The sequence below is a fragment of the Xiphophorus hellerii genome, chromosome 8, assembly GCF_003331165.1.
Source record: "Xiphophorus hellerii strain 12219 chromosome 8, Xiphophorus_hellerii-4.1, whole genome shotgun sequence".
In the NCBI taxonomy this organism is placed as follows: domain Eukaryota; kingdom Metazoa; phylum Chordata; class Actinopteri; order Cyprinodontiformes; family Poeciliidae; genus Xiphophorus; species Xiphophorus hellerii.
The window spans coordinates 20,968,286-20,993,228 of NC_045679.1; the positions used below are offsets into that span (position 1 = coordinate 20,968,286).

The window sequence follows — 24,943 nt, forward strand, 5'->3', positions numbered from 1 at the left end:
TTCTGAGTATAAAATTCATTTACACCTGAAGTAGAACTACGTGTTGTTGCATTATGTAGGTCTACTACAAGGGATTTTTTGTTTTGCTAGTTGGAGATTCACAGAACAGAGCTTTGTTTTTGTTTTTTTTTGGTCAACATTTAGTCGTCAACCAATTAATATAATAACAAAAATGTAAAAAAAAAAAAAAAAGACATGACAGTCAAATGATTGATGGGTTCACATATACATTTTCAAGAATTGACCTATTTCCTGTTATAGGGACATCTTGTTACAACAAGAAGCACAAACGCGCGTGTGGCATCAAAGTATAGCAGTTTTAAAAAAGGACTTTAAAAATCACTAAGTTTTCCCACCGCACAGCTCTGAAGGTTTAAAGTCGCTTTAATGTGATCGTAAACAGTACCTGAGTAATCACAGTCTACTGTAACTGAACTGTATAATATTCAGAAATATTGGTTATTGGCCGTAATAGCAACATTTACATCAGACATTAATTTTCATATTGGTGCATCGCTAGTGACGTGCTGTAAGAAATTCAAAACGAATAAATTTGGCTGGGTTTTTGTTCTATCCACCTTATCCCTGCCAGCATCTGCAAGATGCAGATTTAATCAGCTCCAAGTGAAAAAAAAGCATAAAAAATGGCAGATATCAGACAAGTCTGCAGTTCAAAATTAAAATAAGAATGAATAAATGTTATGCATATCTTCATTGTAATTGTAATAATCAACATGCTGTATTTATATTTGAAAAACTGAAACTATAAGTTATCCCAAAGAGGTCCATGTTTAAAGGCGAGAGCGTTAAGCTCTTTGAATTCTTGTTTTAAGGTTTAAAAGGAAGTCGTTCTTGAGTCGTTACCCTGACATCGTCCGTCAGACAACACAGACGTCTCCACCACTTTTACATCACATATCTGGCAGCATTTCAGGTAACTTGTAAAAAAAGAAACGACAGACTAAGAGATAACACATAAAGGATTTGTAAACACTGAAAAGACTGCAACTAACTAACAGCTGCTGTTGCTGTTAGCAAAATAAAAGGCATGTTTCAGATTATTATTTTAAATTAACAATTTAACATTCATTTTTGTGATAATTTTTGATTGTTTATGAAATTGCTGTCTACATCGTTTTAAACTGCGTGATTGTGAGCGTGAGTGGGAATAAAAATAGCAACAGGTATTTTGTTCCATATAACACAGTAGGAGTGTAACAGGTAAACCTTTCATGGATGCAAACTCGACTAAAAACCCACCTGTTTAGGATTGTATTTGAAACGTAATCAATTACAAATTTATTGATGGAACCTGAATTAACGTCGTGTTTTGATTGTTGATTCTATGTTGCTTTGTGTTTCTGTGTTTGATACGATGTAAAGAACTTTGAAATGCCTTGCTGCTGAAATGTGCTATACAAATAAAATTTGATTGATTGATTGAAATCCCTGCTGCTTGTGACAACATAAAAATGGAAATTTCTGTTTCTCATAAAGTTTTGATATCGTATGTTGTCTCCTTTTAAGACCTGTACGTATTGCAACACTCCTAGTATCTGTTTTTAGTTTTCTATAAAACCATTTAGATCAAGTTCTGCCTTAGATTGCGGTATCACAATATTGTGGATATTGGGATACCACAATATCATGATACTGTGGTATTTTACTCTAGCATGAACGTTTCATACCAGCCTATATCTAGACTCAACATAACCAAATCCCACTTGCTCTTGACAAAAAAAAAATACCACGAATGAGAGCCTAACCATAGTCCCAAGAACAACCATAACAACTAAATTGACTGACTTTTATCTCTCCTCTGTCCAATCACTGACTTCCTTGTTTCTTTCTTCCCATCCATCATCCTACCAGGTCCATTGCAGGAGATGAAACTTTTCCCAACATCACCTCTGTCCCCTGCTCTTGTCTTAACTGTGAATTTTACAAATTATTGTCCTTTTCCACTTATTTGCACCAAAGTGAAACATCATACAAAATGACGGCTCCACATCGACAGCTAGCAAAAATAAAATGTGTTTCCTTTGTTAGTGTGGAATTCTACAGTGAATTCAGTATGACTTCAACAGTGCAATATATTGCTACATGTACTCTGCTTAACATTCTAGGCCCTAAAAAGTAAATTAGATCAGAAATTTCATTACAAAAATACTAAATCTATTTATTGGCTAATTACTGATACAATAACAAGCGTTTTAGCAACACATGCACTGTGTCACAGGTGAGTAGAACGACTAAAGATCCTGAAATGGAAGCCCTGTGCAAACATAGTCTGAAAGCCAATCCTGGATTTTTTTTATGTCGACTGAATAACATTTAAGTCATCCTAACTCCCCTGGGTCATGTTGGTGTCCTCCTGGCTGCTCTCCAGAAGCTCATCCTCCGAAAAACTGATATGAAGGCAGGTGTCATTCATAGGAGATGAAAAGCACAGCGGCTGATCACAGCCGTCAGAACGCGAGGCCATGGTGTTCGACTCTGTAGTTGACGAATCAGAGGACGAAGCGACCGCCCCGCCGTGCTGCTCCAGGGGACTTCCACAGCTGCTGGACGCTGTCAAAAATGCCCCGCGGTCAGCAAAAAGGTCATCGTCGTCGCGAAGGGGCGACAGCAGGGACTTGGTCTCGGAGCGGACGCCCGAGTCCTCGCTGGCCGAAGATGAGGAGGAGCTGCTCTCACCGTTGCTGAGCGAGTGGAAATCGGTGGACGACAGGGAGCTGGGGGTGATGTCCGGGAAAGAGAGGCTGCTGCTGCGACTCGCCGCCACAGACGTGGGCACAGCTGGGACCTCTGACCCCGGAGAGAACGTCCTGCTGGATCGCTTGCGGTTTGTGGAAGGTGGAGGAGGGTCAAGTTTGGGTATTATCTGTTTATACCTACAAGCAGAAAAGAAAGAAAAACCCTGTTAATAATAATACTGGTTATTGATTTAGGGTGCATTCACACCAGCGATGCTTAGTCCACTTTAATTAAACTGTAGCTCATTTAAATTTGTGCAGAAAGTTCAGTCCATTTGGGTAGGTGTGGTCTGGTCTGCCTAAAAACCCACGTATAGGTTCCATTAAAGTGAACTCTGGCACAGTTCGAATGCATATGTGGACGCAAGTTGACCGGAGACTGCTCCAAAAACAGGAAGCAAACCAAAAGTCATGGGATTCCTAGTAAATACAACCAAAACAAAGGCGAGAGCCTAGCATTAAAGGGAGAAATGGCTTGTGTTCTTTTACTAAAGACAAAAGAGAAATCTTACAACCACCAAAATATGATGCCTTTGGGTCAATTCCTCAGTACAGGTGAGGGATGAACATGTTTTTCACTTTGGATAATTTGACACAGTGCAGTGTGAAAGCAAACTACACCTTCTGAAAATCTAACAATTGCAACTTTGGTCCTCACTTGAATCGAGTCTACCAGGCTATCAGGTGAGAAAACAGCCTTAGTTTCCTTTTTTAGCCAATTCCAAGCCAGCATAACTTCCCCACTAAAAGGCCTCAAGCCATTTTTACTCTCCATTATTCACATTATACCTCATTAACCTAAGTGCACAGGACATAAGCTATTCCTACACAAGACACTGACTCCTTCTCTGGTTCACCGTTGTTCTGTCTGTCAAGGAACTTATCTACAGCCCACAGGCTCACTGTGTGAAAATAGAAAGCCTCTGGGGAAGAACCAGAGCCAAAGCCTGGGGGATGTGGGTAAGGAAGCGAGACGAAACAGGACTCGCTGATTTCACCACAATAAAGCCTTGACAAGCACCAACGCATGCATCCACACACAATTATCGTCCTCCTCTTGGAAAAATGACTCCCGATAACAAGGCCCGCTTCCTCTGAGGATCCTTGCGGTTATAAGACTGCTAACTTTGTTCCCCCGAGAGATCCGGTCTGTGGTTAAGTTCATTTCTGAGTAATGAAATCACAGAACTTGATGATGCCTTCAGTGCCTGATTCAACAAGACAGCGACCAAAGCTAGGGAAATCATCTTTAGACACATTTAACATTTATTTTCTGAACTGAAAAAGGGACACCACACTTTCTAGATTTTTCTTTTTCACATTTTGAAAGCATGTCATGTTATTTCCATTGGCCAAATATGTTTCTCTTTGTGTTGGTCACATAAGATCCAAATACAAGACAGTTGTATTTGTCATTATACTGACTACTTTTTACTTTTGGTGGAGACTACATTTTGTCAGCCATGCACTATGGGGTAGGTAATTGTAAACTGACTCAACAGGACAAGAATGTAAAGGATCGCTGAACAGAGGTGGGTAGAGTAGGAAAAACAATGGCTCAAGTAAGTATAGCATTACTTCAACTTATTTTACTCAAGTAGAAAGCATGGTACAGTAAATCTACTTATACAACTACATTTTGTTCAAAATGTTACTCAAGTAATTGTAAATTTCCCCACCTGAGTGGATGAAATATAATCACAGCACATGTCTACACAGCTGCTAAAATAAGCAGCACTAAAATTTGTTTAAAAAGAAGAAGTTTCCCTGAGTTGAGGAGGATGATTGTCCAGCTTTGACAAATAATTCATGACAGTGACGTTGTCAGTTTAGTTTTTCAAAATAAGTTGACATGTTGTAATTTGGATCAATGCTGTTGACAGTGTTGCTGGTGAGCTATATTTATCATTTGCTGACTGAAAAGCATCATTTTTGTCAGAAAACCGTCGCTTCAGACAATGGCACAACTCTTAATCTATTAAACAAATGCACCTGCTTTTACACTTAGTGCCGTTATGAGAAGAAGTAATAATAAAAAAAAGTTTGCTTGACTTTCTATTCCAACAGGAAATTGCCAGGAAGTGTAACTTGGTGAAGGAATGCTTCATATGTAGGTCCGCCAAAGTGAAATGATACTCAGGCGTACCTAAAAAAAGGTCTGTTGTGGTTCTAACAGTGAAAATAGCTTTTTATGTCTTATAAAACAATTACCAAGGTAATATTGTTTTATTAAAATCATAAGCTCATAGCAGTGGAGTGAAAGAGTAAATTGCTTCTTTTTGTTCACCATCTTTGTTCATTGCCAAGTCGAAATGAAACCAGTTTCTGCCTCACTTACCCACCTCTTCCCAAAATGCTTCGTTCTCTCCATTCTGCCTCCAAAATGAAAAGCAAAATGTGTTTGCATGCATCAAGTCTGCCTGGATAAGTGCAGGTGAAGCAGGGAACCTCTATATTTATTGTCTGGGAGTGATAAAGTTAATTCACCTGTTACTGCGGTAGCATTATTTGAACTGATTTTTTTACTTTCTATTTTGTTTCCGCAAACTCAATCAGCGGAGAAAGTAATACTTAGCGGAATTGTTCTAACGCACACATTGGTACGTTTAACATAAAACAAGTGCAACCACGGCATGTTCATTGCATTATTTACTTAAGTTGATTGGAGGTTTGATAAATATTTCATTAGTAATTCATAATTCCTGTTTCTTTAAGGTGTAAAGACAACATTAAGAGTGGATCTGTTGACCACTCTTAAAAATGTGAAAAACAAGAAAGCATCTTGAAATAAGATAGATAAAAAAAAAAGTGGGCGTCTTTGGTCCATAATCCACATGAACACTGGGAGGTACACTGTAAAAATAATCTGAGATGATTGCAAAAAAAATCTACGATGGGCTTCAAATATGAAATCTACAAAAGCTGGATGGATGTATGGATTGGACATTTACATAAGCTGCTCTGCTTTTACAGATCAAGACAAAAATAACAAGTAAATATAATTTATTTTAACAGGCAGTCTGATTTCCAAGTCTTAACATCTTATATTTGGTGTTACTTTAATTTCGTTCTATCTGTGTTTTGCATGACAGCAAATACGTCTAAGACATACATTTTCAGAGAAAAATGTGGGATTATTATTTTAGCCAGCTGTCTGGCAGTGTGCAGCAGGAAATAGGGGGCAACAGTTGTTACTCTGTTTCTCATTTAAATAACATAGCAATTCTTAAAAGAGTTTGTACTTATGTACATCTTTCAAACTGTGTGTGTTGTTGACACGGGGACCTCCGATGCAAGACAGGCTTGACATAATCCATCTGAAAGAGCGTTGAGTCAGTAAAGCTAAGCATGCAAGTGACAAAGACACACATTTTAAATTGGATCACGGAAAGTGCGAGGGTAAAGCTCGCACACAAAGACGTGCCACTGCCTCTGCTATGACAGCTTTACCACTCGGCCTGAACCGCCTCTGATAAGAAACCTGGACAAGAGCATTTATTGTTTGCAAGCGAGTCTGTGAAAGAGGAAACCCCACCCCGAGTGTTGAAGAAGGAGCCGCCATGCACCAAATTGCGCCGCAGTGACTGATTATCCCCATGCTAATGCGGTTATTAATCTGCAAGCGCAATGTCCGCGTGTACATAGAAGTTATTATGCATTCGTTAGCAGAAAAATCTCTGGTGAGTCCCACACTCGAGCCCACAGACACCCACACCCACCACATGCCCGGTCCCATGCTTGTGCCACAGACACATGCTGCTTATGATGAGTAATACTCACACAGAGGGAGGAGAAGGGGAGAAGAGGAGAAAGGGGAGGAAGAGGATGGGGTGGCAGAGAGCTCCCCAGGCTCCTGGGGGGAGAGGCAGCAAACGATGAGAGGGGCGATAGTGGGGACAGAGCGGTGGAACGCATGAGCTGGGAGGTTTTGAGGCAACGGCTGCTGGCCGGGTGGATTTTTGTGGGAGGTCTGGGGGGGAGTTAGAGGAGGAGGAGGATGAGCAGGAGCGGGTCCTCACACCTGTACCAAAGAAAGGCAACAGTTAGACTACGGCTGATCAGGGGAGCCGAGCGAGGGAGGAAGGAGTTTTAAGGCCAGTGAGCATCCAACCATCTGTGACTTCAGAGCCTCTTTTGTGTTGGACATTTAAAACCCTGGCTCCCTCTCTGGCTGAATCTAAAAAGGACACAGTGGGAGACGGGAATGTAATTAAGTAAGTGGGCAGAGCTGCTGGTTTGGTCGGTATTTCTCGCTAATATGAATTCATGCCTTTAGTGTTACACAATGCAAAAAGACTCTCCAGTGAGCACGGCTGATTTGATCAAACTTTGGAAATATTCCCACTGTGACCAGTTTAAGATAATCTGCTGGACTAAAGAGAAATTTGTTGCAGGAAAAGTATCTCCAAAATCTTACGGCTGTTCAGGCCTCCATTTTTTAAAGTTGATTAGAGCGTTTAGTAGAGTTAAAATTATTAATCCATGCTATGTTTCAGTGTGGTATGAATAAAATGCGAGAAATAAATCTATTTTTGGATGAGGAATCATGTTTATCATGTCACTATGCACAATAAGCTGGACAGTTAGGGAAATAAAAAAAAAATCCCCAAAGGAAACTGCAGCACAGAGTGGTGGCTATAACAATAATTAGACAGACTCTTGTCAAACTATCAGGCTCTGTTTGGGAGGAAAGCTTGCAAAAGAAGCTTTTCTGTCGTAACATTGCAAATGCAAACTTGTCAAAATGTCTTTGGCTGCTGTGTGCTTTGGCCAGACAAAAGTAAAGTAGGACCAGGCATCAAGCAGTCTAGGAAGGTGCCCACTGTATAGTATGGTCAGAGCTATGATCTTGTTAGGAATATGGTAAATGGATTGAAATAGTACAAATATCCCTTTCTCTGTATATGAAATGCTGAAGAAAAACACAAAGACAAAGATCTTTCCAATGACCAAAACTTATTATCAGAAAGGTGCTAACGAAAGTGCTGTAGCTGCAGATTATTCTACTGTTTTTAAAATTGTGCAGAAACTTGCAAGAGAAACTGATCAGTCATACGGTGAAAGTGCTGCGATGGTGGAGGGGTGAAGAGAAACACGCAGAAGCCGGCAGGAGCAGCTAGACAGGAACCAGCAGCAGTGTGCAACATGCAGCAGTGTGCAGCTTTACACCAGAAATAAATTTGCCAAATCAATAAGCTATGGCTGAAATAATATACAAAACATTTGTGAATATTTGATCTGTATTGTCCAGTTCTTTGCGGGTGTTTGCGGTGACACAATTATTTCTCAAGTTTGAACATGTCATGAGTGTTCCTTCAACTTAGATATTATAAATATGCAAACTAACAGCTGTCCTCATCCCAATCCTGTTGTGTTTCTTGCACTATTGCCAGTAAAGATTTGTTCATGACTGGAAGCTCACAGGACCTCTGGCAGGACCCCGTAAACCGGCGTTGTTTGAGGCTCGTCGCTGTGGGGAAACTGTTTATTTTTGGACTAATTAAATGCCACTGAAAAGTCAATGAGGAGACCAGAGCAGCAAAGGTGCTACAGAAGCTCCGATGAGTCTCCCCCCCACGGAGTCTGAAGTCGAAATGACACAGAGGCACAGCGTGTTCGTCTTCTCTGTTCAATAAGCAGGAACAAAGCGGGGAATCAAGAGCGGAGTGTGAATGCTTCCTGTTAGGAAAAGAATCGGCAGGAGCACTGCATTTCAACAGGTAGATAGGAGGAGATACCGCTGGGCTTCTAAAAAGATGTGGCCCTTTTTTACTCAAGTCTTTGTTTTAGACACAAAAAACAGAATTATGGAGGCAACTGAAAAGCGAACAGCATGTGGTTGATTCGACTCCAGATAAGAGACTGTGGGTTTTTTGGCTTTGTGAAGAATTTATCACACTTGTGCTTTATTTTGAATGTACGTGGGTGATCAGGAGACTCTGTGATTTTCTAAAGTATCCCAACAATGCCTGACAGAGTCCCTTTCAAACATTATTCTAACAAACCCTCCAGCTCCCTATAGAAGATCATTTTCAGACCAACAGTAAGTCCAAAGGCACAACTGATAGTATCTATTTCCGAGCGAGCTCCACGTAACTGTGTGTAAATCTAGCTGACAGTATCGGCTCTGCCTAAACGCCAGGAAGCATCATCCATTACACCCCCATCGAACCCGTGCAATTGGGTTATCGGCCGACGAGATCTGCTGTTGCAGCTCCGGCCGCGATGTTAAAGATGAAGGGGTAGAACAAAAGTGACAGAGGGAAAGGGAATATCGCCGCTAATTTCAGGAAATGCGATTGTGCACCGCACGACACGGCTGGAGCGAAAGGGGGAGGAAGGAGAGAGCAGTTCTTATCGCACATGAAGAGCTCATTTGTGAGTGAGATTGTTAGGGATTCTCTGGCCTCAAATGGTGAGATAGGCAAAGCTTATGTTTATATTTACTAAGTGTGGGCAGGGTGCAGTTTTTAGCTCAATCGGCTCAAGGGATTGCAAACTTTAGTCAGACCATCACTTTGTTTCACACTTATAGTTAAATAAAACGTCTTGGAAGGATAGACATTTGGTACAGGCAGTCATGATCCTCAGAGAATATACTGACTTTAGTCAGCATCCTACGACTTAGTGAAGTTCTGGGAACAAAAGTATTTTCTGACTACTACAACATCCTTATTTAATGTTACCATGCCACATGTAACTCCTCCATCTGTTGTGCAAAGTGTGACTCACTGCATGCTAGGCTATAGCTATTAGCATCTGAACATATGGTAGCCAGGAAAAAAAAAACAAAAAAAACTGGATCGTCAAGTGGTAACTCAATTTTTTGTAAATTTTACATAATACCAAGCCTGTGACGTTAAATTTGGCTGAATGAAGGATTTTCCCAGAAGTTATTGCGATAAATGATAATATTGTTATTTTGAGATCATTTTGAAGTAATATAATGATATAATGGTAATGGCATAATAATACAAGGACGCATTTTCAAAGATCAACTAACTTTCAATTCTAATGAACATTTAACACTGGAACTGGAAGACATTTTAAATATCCAAAAATAAATAAACAAAAACATAGAGGCAACACGTTAAATGAATCATGAAGTCTCTGATAACAAAATTATCCTTCAAAAAAAAAAAAAAGCTATTTGATGCCAAAACACCATACTGCATTTTGGTTGAAAGAGAAATCATGTGATTAACTGATTTATTGCATAATTTTGACAGGCCTATAAAAATAATTGATTTTGGGCATTGAAGTTGAATGTAAGTCTCCGTCTTCAATATGTTGACTCTGTACCTTATGTGGGCTGTAGAAAACATTAAATTTGATATCTTACGACAGGTAAGTCTTGATTCAAGGGGTATCTGTAAAAGTCAGGTTGTGCAGAAACTACCTTTACTAGTAAGCGGTTTTGTAGCTGTATACGTAGAAAAAGGAAAAAGTAATCTTTTTTTCTGAACGTTTCTCTTATAAAGCAGATGACAGCGTGACGTTGAGATTGCATACTTTTTCTTTAAACTGACAGATTTTTGGATTATTTTCTAAATAAGAGAAAAGACCAAGGAAAGGTCACTTGGTTTTTGATGCAGGCATGTTTGGCTAAAAGTAAACCCTTCATTTCAATTGACAAGCACGGTGGGAGAAGAATGATGGTGATGTGGAGCCAAGAACCCTATCCAGATGATGTTTTGCTGAGACGGAATAGGTCACCCATCAGCTCAGGGTATTTTATTAAGCAGTAGTAACGCTCTAAAATAGAACAAAACTTAAAAGAAGTCAAACGGCACAAATGTGATTAACTTTTTAAGAGTTGTCTGTCACATATTTTATGTGTGACACCATATTGACCCCACTGAGCTCCACTCCATGCCGCTTTTGGCAGGTGTCGGCTATGGCTGGCTTTAATTGCGATGCAAGAACAACCAGGGTGGAGCCCAAGAGGTCAGCGTCACGGGTTTACGACTGAGCTGTGTTTTGATGTCAACTAATGTCAGCCACACACTTGATCTGTACGACAAAGCAGACACCGGTCACACACGGCTGTTTGTATTCTTGGGCAACAGAGAGGATGAGAGTGTGCATGTAGATGACAATGGGAGACGAGTTTGTAAAAGTGAAATGAATGATTCATGTGAAGTCAGGATCCTCTGCTTGATGAAGAGGGGGTGAGGGAGACGGTCCAACCGGCGAGAAAGGAGACTAGAGCAGAATCAGTCTGCCAGTTTGCAGAACATAAAATCTGGCCACTCAGGCTGTAAACAGTAATCCACTGGGGGAATCAAGGAAACAAAAGAAAATGAAAGCAATAAAATATGCGGTGCGGCGGTGGGGGAGGGCAGTCTGACTGCAGCAAAGGCGATGCAAAGGATTCGGGCAAAGCAGAAGAGTAACATATTGGATTTCCCCAAACATTTTTCAACCTAACTTGATTTTTTAAAATATTTTTTTAGCTGTTGAGTCACTGCACTAGATTACTGTACTTCTAAAAAGGTCACCAAAGTTCAGTTGTTGTCATTTCTTTTTTCAAAGCTGAAAATAAAGTTCTCCGCTTTTCACTCTTTTTTTTTTTCCTCTTAGTGCTGACTGAACACAATGTTTTATGAGTGAAATTTGCATAAAGGTGATTTAACTCAGGGGATGAGGCAAGCAGTAGTATACATGGAAAAAAGGGAGAAACGCTACTTTATAATCTCTTTAGTGAAAAAAGCGACTTCATCATGAGTTTGTTTTCTTGCAGCTTTTGTAAGACACTAAAAGGAAATATGGTAAGATACAAGGAGATGAGAAAACATAGCTGGTTACATAATTTTAAATCGTTTGTAGCTCCCGTTTTGACTTTCCTTTGTGCACAAAGCAAAAAATAAACACTGAGACGCATGCTGTTGCAGGAAAGAGGTTCAGCTTGTAAAGAGATGATAGCCATAACTGCCTGGGATTCAGTGCAGTAGGAAAACCACAGCATGGGAGTCGGGCTAGGCTGCAGACTGACAAACACACACACATATGCAGAGGAGACATATGGAATTACAGCATGCAGATAACAGTAACACACACAGCTCTGCTAAGTCGATCCCAGATCTTTTCTCCTTTCTCCGCTCTGAAATCAACTTTACTACGCTGCCCTCTGAGACATCTGCACAGAATTTTCTGAGTAGAGCAAACCCTGGGAGTGAGAATGAAAACGGAGCATAAAAAGAAGAAAAATAAAACACCTTTGTGTCCTGTAAAGTTTTCATAATTTCATGTTGCGCATGCTTTTTTAAAGAGGATTAAAAACTCGTTAAAATGTGATTACGAGCCTTGGCTCTACAGTTACAGTACGAGTCACATATTCCACACATATCCCCAAAAGTACAGACGTGGAGGTGCTTCAAGTGCAAAAAAAAAAAAAGAAAAGTTCCCGTATCCCTTAAAAGCTAGATGCACTCATTATTAACCGCCCCCATGAATAAAGAGGCTGTTTTTCTCTTTAAAAGTGCTTTAGAAGCTGTTTAGAGTGAATTATTAGATTAAAAAAAAGAAAGAGACACAGGAACAGGAGTTAAAGCTGACAGAGTAACAGTGTTTTTCTTAAATCTTCTACTCTTACAGGCTGTTCTGATCCCTGCTTTTAAGCTCAAATCTCATCCCCTCTTTGTTCGTCTAACTCGACCTTTTTTTTTCTTCCCAAAATAATCCCTTGATTACACTTGTTCTTTCATTAACTACAGCCGTTTTCTGCTGAGCTGTGCCGCTCTCCAGCAATAACAGTAAAAGCAACTGGATGTTAATGTCACTGTCGCCTGGTTACCCCGAACACAAACTGACACGGTCAACACATTTGAATAGCTTAACGTATATATTTGGGGACTAAACCGTTCAACACTCTTCCAGAACTCCTTTGGGTTGACTTGAAGATACACGAGAATTAGCCCAGCTTTGCTCCAAATAGTGATATTGAGAAGAAAATGGCTGACGTCCTTCAGTGCATAGGTCACAGAGTTGACCTACCAGAATTTTCTAAGTGCCACGGATCAAGTTCAGCCTGGTTCAGGCCTTACAGTAAAGGGAAATAGGTGCATTATATTAAGTTAAGTAAAAAGTTGGAAGAAATATGATTTTCCAGTCAAGATTTCGCACAGCGATATATAAACAAACAAAACACCCCCACCTATACTTCTGCATCGACTAATGACTCTCTGGGTCACGGATGTCACAGTTGGACACTAAATGCTGAAAATAACTAGTGCCACTATTCAGATGCAGATTTCAAGATGATTCGATTGGTTCATCAAACGGCCAGAGCTACAACCTCTATAACACATCTCAATGATGTGGAAGATGGCATGTTGCGAGAATATATTGTAATTTATCCAGTTACACAACAATTTACAACAAAATTATAAAACAAACTATAGTGTGTGAGTTTTGTCTGATTGTTCCGGGACGTCTGCTGAGTATTTCTTAAAGCTGTTGGTGATGGTAACCTTTCCATCTGTCAGTAAAGTAGCAGTAGGAGACAACATTTCGCTTTTAGCCTATTTGCTAAGCTACTTAGCTACACAGCTACTTGTAGTAATTTTGACACCATAGTTATTGTAATGAACACAAACATAAAACAAATTACTCTTAAATGTATCCCACATTCTAGGGCTGCATATCTTTTAGATTTTAACCATTATTTACATTGATCGTATTGATCGTATCTGTACAATTCCTCATTGGGGGGGGGCGGCGGGGGGAGGTGACACAGGACAGAGGGTGGAAGGAGTAGTGACCCCTTGTATTTTTCTCCATACTTATCAGGTCAAACCACATAGTGCAATACGATATCACTGGTCAATCTATCCGTCAAATTCTTATATTTTTTTTTGTGTTGTATTTATATTTACTTATATTCTTATATTCTATATTCTTATTCCTTGTTTCTTGCATAATTTAAGGTTTTTCTTGCATAATTTAAGGTTTTGGTTACTCACATTTGGTGTGTACCTTAGTATTTAATTTGTATTTTGTATTCTTTTGCACTTTTGCTTACTGTGTGTTAACTTTGTTTTTTGCCTGGGAGCTGCTGGTAACTTCAATTTCCTGAGGGAGTCTTCCCAAAGGATCAATAAAGTACAAGTCTAAGTCTAAGTCTAAGTCTTTTTAAAAATATAACTCCTATATATGTGAAAGAAGCACAATTGCCCCACTCTTAGCTCAGAGAACTTAATTTATGGTAGTCAACTATAATAGTCCTAAATAATGCTTAATGTAAGGCTGTTTAGTGTTGGGTCTCACATAAAACAACTAAAAACTGACACTGTGGTACCATTTAAAGTTGCTGCGTTATCCTCCTGCATTTCTACACCAGATAGAATCTGGTGTAGAAATGATAGAATGATAGAATTCTATCATTCTATAGATATGATAGAATCCATCATAATGATAGAATCCAAACCTGCATGGACCTGTGTGTGTTATTAGCATGAGATCTGAAGTCTTACTTTTCATCCAGGTTGGTAGAGTTTCTAGATGAGAACTGGACAATCTCGCTGTTGGAGCTCTCCTTGTTATCCGCTGTGCCATTAGCTCTGATGAAAGGGTCCCGCTCTGCAAACGAGGCTGCTGGTTTACTGCTGTTCTCCAGGTTCAGCAGGTTCAGGAAGGACTCGGCGCAGTCAACCTGGTTTGGAGAGAGGGGCCACGTGGCCGTGGAGGAGATGAGCTGCTCCAAGTTCTGATTGTACTGATTCTTCAGATTCAGGGATAATGATTTTGCTGATGACGACTGGGAACTTTGTGCCGTCTGTGGAGCATCTGGAACAGACAGAGAGTACAACATGCTGCCCTCAGACTCCATGGGAAACAAAAGGAAGAAGTTGACTAGAAATCGAACTTTTTTTATTATTTGCTTTGTAATGATCCCCCAAAAGAGCTGACTCAGCCCAGAGGAGAAGCTGGCAGGGTGCCACCCACTCTGCCAGCTTCTCCCCCACTCAGGTCGTTTTCTATCAGAGGGGATGACATGATTAATACAAGCATGAAACACAACGTGACAAATTAAACTGCACACACACACACAGAAAGAAAAAATAAATGTGCACAGACACATCCATGCACACTGCACCGAGTGAAACGGTGGTTATTTCTGGCAAGATCAGCCTTTTTCTTTCAATCTGGTGTAAACACAGATGTATAAAACAAGTTACGAAGGCCAGAAAAAAGGGCTTTAAATCTTACAAAACTCTCCCTTAATGCTGATAAAAGGCAGTAGAAATCAACTCTGCACAGTTTGAAATGTGAAATCGTGTTAGAAAAGATAGGCATATAAAATGAAGACAAGTCCAGGAACATTTCTCACACTCGGTTATTAGACCTTAAAAAAGCAGCAACATTGCAAAGTAAAACTCAGGTTTAAAGCAACGCCTTCTCAGCAGATCTTTTTGTCTTCGGTTGCTTGTGGATGACATCGGCCTGAGTAGCAGTCTGTGTTTACTGCTTAATTGATGGATGTCATCTTGCTAACATTCAACTAGCACCTTGTTCTCTGTGCCTTGCAATTACAACCTTTCTGTTGCTACTATGGTACACCGTCTACCAAAATCATAAGCTAGTGTAAAAATTTTAAGACCTTGATTCAGTTCAGACTCTTGGAAACCTTACAGTATCAAAGATGCCAGGGATATATGAGACATCTACATTACCTACGGGGACATTGCTGCTTTATTGTGCCGCTCACCTTGCCAGATATTGGCTACATTAGAGCTGTGGCTTTGTGCCAATATGAAGCATGGTTTCTATCAAGAAGACTCTGTTCTAGCTTAAAAATAAGACCACCAAAACACTGGGTTAAGCAGCACACTGCCTTGAGTAGATCTTGTGTGTTTTACAGCCGGACAAAGTTGTTTTGTTTCATAGTTTCCCAGAAATAAAAATCAATTGAAGTGACCGCCAAAGTCAAGTTGGAGCCAATCTCAGGATTTTCTGTTTCCTTCTGTTCCTGCAGGCCATGTTTTTATTGGTAAGTGAGCTTCTGTCCATTCTTCTTCTTTTTACAGAAAGCAACAGAACTGATTTATAGTGAGTATTATTTTTAGTTATGTTGATTTTTAGAAAATGTTGTTTGTTTTTCCATCATATTCCTTTTGGGTTTTAGACGTATAACCTTGTCAGTTTTTTTTTTAAAGATGCTGACTAGTTTCAATAATATGCCACCTAGTTAAAGATCAGTCAATTTCTTGGAAAGTGAAATAAATTTATTTGAAACCATTAACAAAAATCTAACATGGCAGACACCATAGACCAGCCTCCAGCATTAAACCAAATTTCAATGGTATTTGTATTATTGCTTATTAGGATTTTTCTGTCAAACATTGGATTAATGTTTCTGGTTGTCTAAAATGCGTCTTATGAACATAGCTTCCCTAAAACGCTGGGTCAGGATGAATCCAACATTTGGGTTGCATCAAAATATTTTGAAAAAATGGTTAAATTAATAAATGCAATTGGAAGGTTTATGGAAGCATATGAGCTAGAAGTCTATCCAATAGTACACATGTGGATTAAAAATCTAATCTGCCAACTCAAACAACGGCTCAAAGTGAAATGCCTGGACGCTGCCCAGTTTGAAGCTATAACCATCTTCTATTTCATTTCTATTATACACTTTTATTCTTTCTATTTATTTCTGGGAAAAAAAAATCAAAGGCTGTGCCTCCTCTGAAAAGATATTTTTAGCAAAAATAATAGCAATATAAAAAGCCCCAACCATCATGAAGGATTTATGGAATTGCTCTTTACTTGTACCTGGAGAGCGGTTTCTTTCTCTTCTGAACTTATAAGTGAAATCCTGAAAGTAGCACTAAGGGGAGGGTGGACTCCTAAAACAGCCTCTGCACCAATAAAACCCTTCCTTTAAATTGGCAGGCAGCCACAGAAAGCAAGTGAGGCATGTGTTGCTACTGTCTGCTTCACCCGCAGGCGAAGACAGGAGCGAGTAACGACAGCAGCACCTGAAGAAGCTGACTTGACATTGTTTGCACGAAAGACTCCCGGTGTCCCTTCCAGTCATCCGTCGGGTCACTTACTGTGTCCGTTAGCCTGAGTGTCCTGCTGTGACTGCTCTTCTTGCGCTCTCATCGGGGAGCGGCCCTCCATCTCTTTCAGCTGCTGCACGAGCAGCGCCAGGTGCTGCAGCAGGTCCCTGTTCTGCAGCAGCAGCTGGTGGATGCGGGCCTGGGCCTCCATGCGAGCTGCAGTCTCTGCTGCCATCTGGTCCTTCAGCAGCTGCACCTGGAGCCGCAGCAAAAGGCCGAACGAATATGCTTGTGTGTAAATGTTATCCATTAAAAATGCCAATTTGGTGATGTTCCCTGGTCTTCTGTGGTGTCTCAGCTCCCACCACATCCACAGAAAAGCTGCATAACTCCAGAATTGGAATTTTGTAAATGTCCTTTATACTGATAATTCTGATTGACTGAAATTTGGTAGTTTCACATAAATATTAATTTAACGCAGCTTTCAAAGATTCCATTAATTGACATTGATTATTTTATGTACTTATTCTTGTTTCAGTGCTGCCCCCTAGGGGTATAAAATCAACATCTGCTTGTTTTATAATTGCAGATGAAATAAAACCTGAAAGATTTCAAGTTGTAAAACAGATTCAACTGGCAGATTCTTGATAAAAATGAAAGTGTAAACTGATGCTGCATATAGACTTAAACGTCTTAAAAGATTCTGATGGCTTTTAAAATTACTGGCAAAGAGATGCCACTGGGTATGTTTTCTACACAAAAAGTGGAGGAGGATGCGTCAGGACCTTACTTCTAATTGCCGTTCAGATTATTGTTGTATTGTTCAGCAATAGAGACTGCTGGGAGTCTCTATCTTTATTCCATTCCAGTTTTTGTATTGGATTGAATCTTGGAGCTACAGGTTCTGCAGGAGCATCAAAATATTGCTACCCATTCAGAGATGTTGCAGCATGCCTCCGTCTTGGTACAGGGCCACATAATTAGCCAATACCAATAATTATTGATTCGTTCTTCTGTTTTAAATATCTGAAATACTGAAAAACTGGTGACCTGACCTTTACTGGCTTATCTGAAGTTTTTACTCCATGCCATTGTTTTTTATTCTTAAGCAGTTATGAGGCATGTAACTGCTGCAAGGCAAGTTACTCAACAAGTTGTTGCTAGGTAACTGTAGACTGAGTTAGTTGATGCCACACACTTTGCTTAGTTGGCTGTGAGGTGTTGAGCGACTAAAGTCTTTCCTCTGCCTACATCCTCCAGAATGCTGTGGGTTTTTGCATTGGAGTTCAGTGAAATTATTGAATCTTCTATCAGACGTATTATCTACTGATAATGATCACGTCTCTATCATTATATATATTGATTGATTGATTGATTGATTGATTTATTATTCAGCCCAACTGTCACACTTATATTTTTTAATGCAAAATTACTCATTCCAAAACCAGAAAGAGCAAAATTGTTCCTACTGTACACAGTAAGCATAATGCATGTGGCTGCCGCTGTGTGTCCTACCTGTGTGTGTGTGGGGGCGTGTGTGTGTGTGGGTGTGTGTGGGTGTGTGGGCGTGTGTGTGCGTGTGTGTCCTACCTGCGCGACGGCCACCTGAGTGTGCTGCTGTTGCTGCTGCAGCTGCTGCTGAAGGAGCTGCAGGTAGTGCTGAGAAGCCAGCGGAGTGAGAGACGAAGAGCAAGGGCTGCTGGGAGTGATGCCTTGAGACGTCACAGTGAAGACGGACCGTCTGTCGATGTCCTGACAAATATTATTAAACACAGACAGAGATCATGAGTGGTTTTCAGTCTTCTCTTTTCAAATCCCATAGCTATTGAATGATTGATTGCTAAATCAATCAGTCAATCAAAGCCATGGATAAACTGCCAGCACAGAGATCTGGGTGGAGATCCAAACATTAGATCTGAGACCAGCTCTCTCTAATAACAATAAACAGAACAATTCAAGCTCAGTGTCAGATCGTACACGTAAATACTCTGGTTCGTGTTTCTCCCGGTTTACCCCACGGGAATTTTAAAGTGATTTTCCAGATGATCTCCAGCACCATCATTTTCCCTGAGGAAAAAGTGCAGTCACTAAACTTGACCAGCTCTTTCTTTCACACCACTAAGACGAATGGAGAAAACGAGTAAATCAGCATATTGTCTGGGATCTCACTGAGAAACATAAGTGTGTAGCGAGAGTATATGTTTGCACAAAAACACATGGGATCTACGGTATATTTGCACCTCTTCTTCTTTCTGCTGGCATACAAAATGAGTCTATGCAATTCTGTAATGCCAATATTCCACCACTAGAGGGAAACGCAGCACAACAAAAACTAAAGCAAGCTCAATGTGAACGACTGATAAGAAGCCACTTACTAACACAGCCTCCTTGCCAACTGAAAAAATTATATAAAATGCAAAAAAATACATATTTTTGGAATATAAATGACCATTTTTGACTAATTAAAATCACATATCTAATTAATGACACAAGTGTCACCGATCATAAAACATTTTCTTAAAGAGCCTGAAAGCATTTTTTCTAATTAGTCTATGTAAAATAAAGATGTACTAAAACCACAACTTTAGGCAAAATGTCTGACACATGCACAGACTTCTCAGTGAGAAGTCCTCACGGAGAGTCCTAATTAGGATATCTTATTGTTCAACATATCTTTAACAGGCAGTGATTTAAAATCCTAGTCCTGAGTTATCGCTACACAATTTTACTAATCCTTGTTTTAGGTTATAATACCACCTTTTATCCAAGTCAGGCAGCAAAAGCACTCTAAAGGAGGCACGAGTCAGAAATCCATGTTAATTTCTAGAAGAATTCTTTTTTCCATATCAAAAAATTAAATAAAAAATTTTCCCCACCCACACGTGGTTCACCTCCACACCTGACACCAGCATCACTTCCATCACAGTGTTTAAGTTTTCAAAATCTCATTGTTCAATCCCCACACGGTTTTCCGCTCATCTTCCAGAGCAGATGCTTGAGAACCCTTCAGATGGATTACTGTGACGTTTCTGAGAAATCAAAGAGAGCAGACGGGGGTTTTGGGATTAGGTGTCCCCCTCTTTACAAGGCGAGCAGGAATATTCAGGTTCCCCGCACTAATCCCTGCCTGTCTTTTTGCAGCGTAATAATTCCATCTCCCACAGGGACGGTGTCCAGTCTGTCAGCGCATCAAACATAACTCCTTTACACTTTTAAGTACACTATTTATCGGATGCAACCAGGAGCTAGGCGTTTCATGCAAACATTATCTGGTATTAATCAATGGAGAGCTGAGGGTAATGATCTTGTCAGATACTCTACAGTCGCTAAGCTTAATGAGCCATCTGGAAGCTCTGTGCTCAAAAAGCCGAAACCCGACATTGAATCGCAGGAGCGGAGTCAATATCCTGCAGCGACAAAAAGCAAAATGCAGCTTGAGGCCAGGAAACCTGCAATCATTCAAACCAGGAAGATTGTTCTGCCTCTTACTGCCGGCATCAGAACTGATAGGAGGTGGAAGTGTGAAGGGAATAATCTGACACCAAAAAATAAACTATACGAGTCATTTTACTGCAAGATTTACAGACTAGTGGGATTAATGAAAAATACAGACCAATCAGATGCTCTCTGTAAGAAAACTCATATCGATCCTAAATACCTGTTTGTAGTTGGGGAAATAATTACTACGGCACAGACTTGTCAAAAGACGTCAAGGACAATATGATAGAGCTGAACGACTGTGGAAAAGATCCCAAGCAAACAAAAAGCTTGGCAAGAAAGTGACAAGGGTTCAGAAATTGGGAAATAAAAACAAATATATTTAACCTCAACTGCCAGATTTCACACAACGACATCCAATACAAAAGTTGAAGGTTTTAGAACGCATCGATTCTTCCAGTTTTATTCAAATTCACCTTAATTATTAGGTAGGTTGACCAATACTGAACAGACCTATACAAAGATGTCTTTTTCAGGGAACAAGATATAAGTTAGAAACTTAAAAAGGTTAATTAAGCCTTCAAAGTTGATTCTACCAGAACCTACAGGCCAAGCCAGAACTACCTTGGCCAGAACAGTTTCCAGATTTACTTAAACCTTCTGCAGGTAGTTTGGGTTGGAATAGACAGAAGAGTGAGAGCAAAGGAACTTACAGGTGCCACATGTTTACAGGAACATCTGCCTCACAGCAAGTCATAAGACTGCATCTAATTTTTCTGTCTGTATGCAAATTAGATGACCAGTTATTGTTAACACTAGGTTTTATTTAGGGGTATCAGAGTTACAGGTGCAAAATCCAAAGACACAGTACTGAAAAAATGTTCAGAAGTCAAGAAAGGATTAAACTGTGCATTTTTATATTGCTCTATCAAGTAAATTCCTAATAAATTACCTATAGTTTGTTGTTGCAACATGAAAAAGGTGAGACGTTCAAGGGGTAAGAATCATTTTCTAGTCTTTTTTAGATGGCTGTTCAACATAAAACTTGAAATTAACTTGAAATTTGCTGTAGAAATTATCTACAACAAATATAGTAATAACATATTAAAACTGTTTAAGTTTTAACTACATTCTATTGAGAGCAAATACTTTTTAGGTTTTTTTTTTCCTGACTTGAAAATGTAAAAGTCAAACCTGCAGTAAGACAGGTTTACATTAGTGACTCTGTTTTTAGTTGGCCTACAGATTTAAAGACATTTTGTTAGAAGCAGGGTCTTTAAGTGCGGACTAAAATGGTTTGTAACATAAAATCAATTCCAAACTTTACTGTCGCCAGTTTTCCTACTTTGTTCTATGATTCAGCAAAGGTTATATCTTCCTAGGGATTTTTATGGCAGACTAAAAGGATTTTCCTTGGCAGACTATTGCTCTTTTGCTTTTAAAGTAGAGCCACATATCTTTAAAAATGTGCACTCTTTACTGCCTGGAGAGCACCTGAGAGCTTGTGTGGCTGGCCTGCAAGCATATGGGCTTTAAAAACTTGTTTCAAAATGATATCAAAATAAAATGCTTTGAGTTTTAAATGCATTTTACAAGAACAACATATGTAACTGTTAATTCTTTCACAGTCTAAAGCATAATATTCTAAATATATACATTATGTGCTATTTATTAAAAGCCACTCATGAAATTTGTGCTAGTCTTACAACTAATATATAATGAAATTCTTCAATAGAGAAGACAAGGTTTCGTTTTTTTCAAGATGACTTTTTGTGGAATAGATACATTTGCAACAAAAAGATGATTTAAAAATTGTTCAATTGATTTAGAGGGACACCTAATCCCCAACACCATGTGTTCTTTCTGAAAATACAGTAAAATAAGTATTGATTTACAGCTATCTGCTCAAATCACAAAGCACATTACAACTACGGAGCGTCGTAATTCTACAGCACAAACGTTAGACCCGTTAATACTGAAGCATCAGTACAACACACAACTCCTATTTCAGTTTATGTAGCTCCACTGTTTCAAGGTGTGACTGTGTGTCCTTGAGTATCTCACCATGATTGTCTGGCCTGGTTTGACCACGTTGAGTTCGGCCAGGCTCTGCAGGATCTCACCGACTGCCTTCTCGCACAGCGAACCATCAATCGAAGGATCTCCTCCTCCCCCTCCTCTTCGCCCTCTTTCATCTGTCTCCTCATCCTCTTCATACCGCTCAGTTGCTGTGAGTTTACGAGCTGCGGAGATAGAAAGGGAAAAAAACATACACACACACACATACTCAACTTTAGGTGCTATACGTGCAAATGTCTGACTGTAAATTATTCATTAAATTTGTATTACACATAGATGGTATAACGGCTGAAAACTATTCTTGGAGCAAACAGTAATTTATCCAGACGTGATCAAGAGCTTTTCGATCCCAGGGAGCTATGGACTCACTGTGTAAATTACAGTTATTAGCTCAGAGGAGTTTCAGCCCACAGAAACTGGTCTGTTGTTTTCTTAAGTTTGTGCCACATTCTGCTTTACCGGGCACATGTGCTTTTGCTGTAGGATAATTGATCAAAATTAAAAAGCTGGTAAGGTTTGATGGTGATATTACCTATAATATGGCATGTATGTGTAATCTTAGAAGCCCCAGTCAAATTTACTTACAGAAACCAAATATTTAGAGGTTGAAGTGCCTTGTAGTGGTGAATGCATGGTAATTCAATCAATCTTATGTTAATCATAAAATGTCTGGTTTCTAGTACCACAGTGTATTAATTATAATAACAACTGTCTTGCAGAATCATCTGCAATTAAGATTTGAAATAACACAAAACATAATCGAACACAAAATAAACCAAGTATCTCAAGCCATTTGTTTTTGTCTGCTGCTTGTGTTGTTCCACTGAGCAGCTGGAGTTTGAAGAAATGAAAAGTAATTTATCCACAGCTCCTGAGGTTGCAGTAACTAGAAAAATAACACCTTTAATCTCAGTCTTCTTCTGTTTCTGCCTGAGACTGAAACAAAAAGTCGACTTTTGCCCCCAGAGGGCTTCATATCCAGGTCAGATCACTGCAGCGAATTATGCATAAACAAGAAACTTTGGGCTCATTCTTATCATCGACACACCAACAAACAGCAGGTAGACGCCAGAGCTGACAGATTCGGGATTAATCATTGATGGCGAATTGGATGAGAGCTAATTGTGTCACCACATGTGTGTCAGATGTTCCCAACAGGTGCCGACATCTCACCGAAATAACCCACAAAGTTTGACAATTACTGCACTTCTTTTCTCGCGTGACGAAAAAAATATCCGTAAAATACTAATTTATGTAAGCATTACAGAAGCAAATCCTTCAAATTAAAGAGAGGAACTCAAAGTAAGACTTCAATTTCTTAAATTTACTGCAGTGTTCCCCCAGCTTTAAAGTGTTTCTTGTTTGTCTTAATTATAAAACGTCTCCAGCAAAGGACCTTATTTATTTATTTAGATTTGCACAAATTCTGAGTTGGGTTTAAAACTAGTTACTGCTCGGCTCTAAATTTGAAGTACTGGCTTCTTCCTCGCTAGGCGGCCTTTCAGCCAGTGTCAGTTCAGAGCACAACAAGCCTGCAGGTGGAGACACTCATTCACCAATCTGCACACAGAACTATCCAGGAATTTCCAGTCATCCTCTCCATGATATAAATCCTTCTTGCTTTGTCTGTCACTTTGCTCCTTCGCTGGTAATTTCCCCAGGCAAAGTTAATCTTCCGGCAACCGGATTGCACCTTGCATTACAGTTTTCAGCCCAAACGTCTGTATTCATCAATGTGTTTTTTTGCTGTGCTCGGTTACAGAAAGCGTGTCCTCACCGTGGCTGCTGGGCTCTTCCGTTGACTTGTTGCTATCGCCGTCCGCCTGTCCGTCGGCGTACTGTTCCTGCTCGGCATGCTGCAAACTCAGCTTATGGCAAACCTCAAACGCCTGACCCACAGTTCGCACAATACGCATGGCCTGAGTCTGAGAGGGAGGGAAGAGATAGCTCACAGCTAACATGGAGGGGTATTCAAAAGTGAGCAGAATATCTGTTTATTGCTGCTGCTTACACGAAAGAGAAGCAACACAGAAACATATTTTGCTATTCGGTCATAATTGTTTTCAAAAAGAATATAATATCACTTATATATGGAACAACTGAGCCAAGATAATGTATGACAGACACAAAGGAAGATCTCAACAGAAGAAAAGGACAAGATGGTTTTCTAAAATGTGCATTTGTACTCCTTGTCCTTTAGCGCAGCTGGTTTGTATTCACTGCAGGCTATAACTCTAAGTGGGTGAATATTAACTAAGCCATTGAAAATTGAATTCAAGATCCAATTTAAAACTCAAAACGAATAGTCGAGCTGCCATGAACAGAAAATGAATTTAGAAAGGAAACTTATATTAAAATGAAAGAAAATTAAGTGCCAGTATTAAACCCTTACAGATTTCTTCTATTTTTGCCTTTTTCTCAAACTAAAATTTTTCAGATCATCAAAATAATTATAACATTAGAGAAATAAATATACAGCATTTTCAAATGACTTTATTTAATAATTTAACAGAAAAATCCAAACCAACATGAGTTTGGGTAATGTGATTAATCACATCTTTTGGTTCAAATTCACTAGAGACCTGATGACTGCCAGACAATTACAATGAATATATCACCTATATATAAGCTGTCTGACAACATAAAGTAGGATAAAACATCTCA

The 24,943-nt window shown here is 39.6% G+C and overlaps 1 protein-coding gene across 2 annotated transcripts in view; it reads right to left on the reverse strand.

The window, feature by feature from the left end:
* Positions 1–1,518: 1,518 nt before the first annotated feature.
* The window catches only part of LOC116724084 (capon-like protein), a 61,076-nt gene continuing 37,651 nt past the window's right edge, over positions 1,519–24,943 (reverse strand). Inside the window, exons 6-12 of one of the 2 annotated variants that reach the window (XR_004340106.1) lie at positions 24,057–24,204; positions 22,265–22,443; positions 18,353–18,514; positions 16,814–17,018; positions 14,231–14,543; positions 6,537–6,777; positions 2,791–2,894 (exon numbers count right to left, since the gene is read on the reverse strand). Coding sequence is in view for 1 of the 2 variants with exons in the window: in XM_032569418.1 (XP_032425309.1) it covers positions 2,345–2,894; positions 14,231–14,543; positions 16,814–17,018; positions 18,353–18,514; positions 22,265–22,443; positions 24,057–24,204 (1,557 nt within the window). In the remaining variant the exon portion in view is untranslated. Of the gene's footprint in view, positions 2,895–6,536; positions 6,778–14,230; positions 14,544–16,813; positions 17,019–18,352; positions 18,515–22,264; positions 22,444–24,056; positions 24,205–24,943 lie in introns of both variants that reach the window. The other variant, XM_032569418.1, reaches the window with a different exon arrangement.